Source organism: Myotis davidii, unplaced genomic scaffold (genome assembly GCF_000327345.1).
Source record: "Myotis davidii unplaced genomic scaffold, ASM32734v1 scaffold1521, whole genome shotgun sequence".
NCBI lineage: Eukaryota > Metazoa > Chordata > Mammalia > Chiroptera > Vespertilionidae > Myotis > Myotis davidii.
Genome location: NW_006291034.1, coordinates 21,347 through 25,872, shown reverse-complemented (window position 1 = coordinate 25,872; position 4,526 = coordinate 21,347). Strand labels below are relative to the sequence as shown.

At 58.6% G+C, this 4,526-nt stretch overlaps 1 protein-coding gene across 3 annotated transcripts in view; it reads right to left on the bottom strand.

Annotated features, from left to right (window-relative positions):
* Positions 1 to 4,526, bottom strand: part of BTN1A1 (butyrophilin subfamily 1 member A1) — a 21,904-nt gene that overhangs the window by 17,114 nt on the left and 264 nt on the right. The window contains exons 2-5 of one of the 3 annotated variants that reach the window (XM_015564313.1): positions 4,117 to 4,263; positions 1,819 to 2,166; positions 746 to 1,024; positions 278 to 457 (exon numbers count right to left, since the gene is read on the bottom strand). In XM_015564313.1, the coding sequence (XP_015419799.1) occupies positions 278 to 457; positions 746 to 1,024; positions 1,819 to 2,166; positions 4,117 to 4,201 (892 nt within the window). In that variant the 5' untranslated portion in view covers positions 4,202 to 4,263. Of the gene's footprint in view, positions 1 to 277; positions 458 to 745; positions 1,025 to 1,818; positions 2,247 to 4,116; positions 4,264 to 4,526 lie in introns of those variants that run through there. The other 2 variants (XM_015564314.1, XM_006764282.2) reach the window with 2 other exon arrangements.

Sequence of the window (4,526 nt, the reverse complement as noted above, 5' to 3'; positions counted from 1 at the left end):
GGGATAGGGAGCTGGGGGGGAGGAAGGGGACAGGGAGCTGGGGGCGGGGTGAAGGGGACAGGGAGCTGGGGGGGAGGAAGGGGAAAGGGAACTGGGGGGGAGGACGGGGGCCGGGACGCAGAGCCCCAAGCCCTGACAGTCCCATTGGTCCTCTGACTCCCAGGCTCCTGCAGCCCAGCAGGGTCCCGGGAACGGCAGTGAAGTGCCCTCTTACTCGTTTACTGTTTGTTAGCCGTTCTGTCTCTCTTTCCCACACGCTCTTGCCCCTGTTCCTTACGAGCCATTTCTTTCTGTTTAGTTTCAAGGTCTTTTTCCAGGGCCAGAGCTTCTTTCCTCCTGCGGAGTTTCCTGATGAGACAGATGCTGCCGAGGATGATGAGGAGGAGGAGCAGAGCAGGCAGGACGACAGCCAGGGCCTCCATCCAGGGGAAGGGAGAGGAGCTGGGGATCAAGGGTTCTGGAAGGGGGGCTAGAGAAGTCCCAGTGAGGCCAGGGAGGCCCGGGGTGAGAACCATCACAGGGAGGAAAATCAGATTTACCCTCAGAGAAGAGGCTCCTACTCCTGAGTTTTGAGAATATTTGATGTTCCCCTTGTGATGCTGGGAGAGGCCTCAGCTCAGCTGCAGCCCCAGCTCTTCAGGCCCCAGGACCCTCCCACTGCAGCCCCTCCCCCAGCCTCGCTGGGGCTCCCCTCTGTCTGCTGAGGACCCTCATGGGCTGGGCCCCCAGAGGGCAGCGAGCGAACCTGGGATGAAGATCACAGAGTCCTTCTCCTGGCCGAGCAGCGTGTTGTTGACGGAGCAGGTCATGTTCCTCACGGAGCTGTTCGTGATCACAGCCAAGGTGACCCTGAAGAGGCCGTCAGCATCCTGGGCATAAGCCTCCTCCAGGGCGGGCGTGACCTCACCATACGGGTCCCTCCACACTGCGTGGGGCTCAGGGTACCACCCTTCCGACGTGCATTCCAGCCGGATGCCCCCATCCTCATGGTCCTTCATCTCAATGAGGGGCTTGGAGCCCAGGCCTGGGGACAGAGAGATACGTCTAAGACCTCTGCTTCTGAAGCGTGTTCCTGGTAAAGATGCTCAGAGATCTCTAAGGCGCAGCATCAGCACCATCTGTGGGGTTGAGGACGCATGGAACTGAGCATCTCGGAGGGAAGGTGGGGGAGGCCGGTGGGTGGGAGGTGATCAACCAAAGACCTTGTATGCATATGTGCATGGCCCACGGCCACAGACAATAGGTGGTGAGGGCCTGGCGTGGGGAGGGGGTGGCCTGGAGGAGATTAATGGGAGGAAAAGGGGATATATGCAATATTTTCAACAATAAAGGTTTCTTAAAAGCTGTAGGGATTAAACTTTCTCCCTGCTCAAGGCTCCCGCTGTGTTCTGTGTGCTTCTCAGGATTCCATGCCCACAGCTCAGCAGGGCAAAGCCACTGGTTGGGTCCTGGGGCAGGAGGAGGCTGTCCTCCGAGGTTGAAGGGAATTATAGGCAAAAACCTACTGGACGGCTTGACCGGCGTGGCTCAGTGGTTGAACGTCGACCTATGGACCAGGAGTTCATGGTTCGATTCCCTGTCAGGGCATATGCCCAGGTTGCATGTGGGGGGCGTGCAGGAGGCAGCTGATCAATGATTCTCTCTCATCATTGATGTTTCTTTCTTTCCCTCTCTCTTCCTCTCTGAAATCAATAAAAATACATTTAAAAATATATATTAACAACAAAACAAAACAAAAAAACCTACTGGGCTGCCGGGGGCCTAAGGTTCAGTGAGTCACTCTGTGAAAAAGCCACTGAATGAAGTGACACGACGCACCTGCCACCACCAGGCGCATGGCGGCCTCGTCGTAGGACCTGCCTCGCTGGAAATAGCAGCGGTAGACGCCGTCGTCGTGGGCTGTGACGTTGTGAATGACGAGGGCCACCCTCCCCTTGCTAATGTCCTCGCTCACAAAGGTGGTCCGTCCACGGTACTGTGCCATCTGCTCCTCGGGCCTCTCGCGCCCGCCCATGTACACCAGCACCGCCGGGGAGAGCCGAGCCCGGCACCACCGCACCTCCATGTCCTCCGCGCTCTTCTCAGGCGACAGGTGGCAGCGGAGCACGGTGTGTTCTCCCACCATGGCCAGGATGGGCTCATCCGGTCCCACGACTGTAAACTGGGCTGCGCGACAGAGGCACAGGCTCAGGCGGGGCACCGGCTATTGGACATTGAGGGCAGGAAAGTGACAGGGGCCTTACAATCTGGCAGACAGAGCAGCTGAATTAATCGGAAAAGTAATCCTATCATTTTAAATCTTAGAACACAGATACTTATGTGAACAGGGGTTAAGTTTCTTATATGTGAGTGGGGGTTACATTTTTCTTGTTTCCCTTTCAAAGCTCTGTGTGAAGAGATTGGGGAGGTGACTGAGCTGTGAGCCCAGCGAGCAGAACCCATGAGCAGGGTCAGGCCCACCCACCAGGAGCCAAAACACCATCTGACCAACAGCATCTCATCGCCTGGGGACTGAGGACAAGAGCTGACGGCTGAGGCCCCCAGGGCTGCACACAGCACCCAGCCCTGTCCCCTTTGTAGTCCGGTCCCTGCACCTGCTGGGAGACAGGACTTGATGGGTGTAAGCGCCCTGTCTGCTGGGTGGGCCCCTTCTCCGTAAACAAATGCCTTATGGGACTCAACCCTGCCTTTGTGACTGGACACAGCGACAGGCAGCCGAGCCCACCTGGGGGTTTCCTGGTAACAACAGGAAGTGGCTCTTCTCGGGGACAGCTACTCCTGGGCTGAGGGTCTGGGGGCTAGGGACGCCTAGTAAGTACCTACTGAGGCGGCTAATGCTTGGTGAACAGAACACAGAGGCCCACACGGAGCTCCTGCAGACCCTGTGCTTAGAGCTGTCCTGTTCCCCAGTCCAGCCCCGGCCTGGGGGGAGGTTGGGACTGGAACTGTCCAACAGGGTAGCCGCCAGCCAGTCCCAACTGAAACCTGCTGTCAGTGTGAAATGCATACACAGCCCTGGACGGTGTCGCTCAGTGCACAGAGCGCTGGCCTGACCTGAAGGGTCCCGGGTTCCATTCCAATCAAAGGCAGGTACCTTGGTTGCAGGCTCCTTCCTGGCCCAGGTCCTGGTTGGGGACGTGCAGGAGGCAACCAATCAATGAGTTTCTCTCACATGGATGATGTTTCTCTCTGTCTTTCCCTCTCTCTTCCACTCTCCCTAAAAATCAATGGAAAAATACTTTCCCTTGAGGATTAACAACAACAATTTGAATGAGGCCCAGCCGGTGCAGCCAGTTGTGGGGAGCACGGGACTTGGCTGGAAGGTCTGTACGGAGGGTCCTCCGAAAGGTCAGGGCTCTGAGGGGACCTTGCTGAAGGCGCAGCCCCTACCTGACTTTTCCAAACAAGCCCGATCCCCGGGTGTTCTGCTAGAATCTCTATGTTTAGTCTTTAAGACCCGACACTGTAGAAGCATGTGCTTCCTCAAGGATGCCTACCTGCTGATTGTACCCAGAGGCTAATTTGAGTTCAAGCTGTCAGGACAATAAAAGCCAGCGAGGCAGGCGAACAGGGCTACCTGGTGCGATAGCCAAGCGGTGCCTTAGCCCCTTTCACAGAAACTGTCAGAGCATCTGCCCATCCATCGCTCAGGGTCTTCCGGCCCTGGCAGCCAATCAATGATTCTCTCTCATCATTGGTCTCCCTCTCTCCCTCTCTCTCCCTCTCTCCCTCTCTCCTTTCCTCTGATAAAGTTTGAATTTTGGTTACTTGGGGGTTATGTGCCTTTGAACTGGGGGCGCTGGCGTGAACTCAACAAATACGTGCACGAAGGTGTGAGCACACTCAGAGGGAAGTGTGGCAGCCCCCACCTGAGACCAGCCCCACCTGAGACCAGTGCCCACCTGAGACCAGCGCCCACCTGAGACCAGCCCCACTTGAGACCAGTGCCCACCTGAGACCAGAGCCCACCTGAGACCAGTGCCCACCTGAGACCGGACCCCACCTGAGACCAGTGCCCACCTGAGACCGGCCCTGAGACCGGCCCCCACCTGAGACCAGCGCCCACCTGAGACCAGCGCCCACCTGAGACCAGCCCCACCTGAGACCAGTGCCCACCTGAGACGAGCGCCGACAGGCCGAGGAAGGGGAAGAAGAGCAGGGGGTCCGGCGGGGAGACGCGCAGGGAAGCCGCCGGCTCCATGGCACCGAGGACCAGTCACCCCGGGAGGCGGGGAGGCGGGGGCGCAGGCCCGGGGCGCAGACCTGGGGAGTCGCCGTCCTGATCAGCAGGCGTCCCTGCAACTCGTGTTGGTGCCATCAGAGCCCCTACGTGTGTCCTGGGCACCCCCTTCCTCTCGGGGTCAGGGTCGCCCCAGAGCCAGACCCAGAACGTTCCATGGCCAGAGCCAGGAACCTCCCTCCGCCAGGCTCGGCTCACGTCTCAGCCAGAGCTCGGCTTCCACAGTCACCGGATAGCTTTCCCCTCCCTTCCCTCCCCCTTCTCCTTCCCCTCCCTCTCCCCCTCC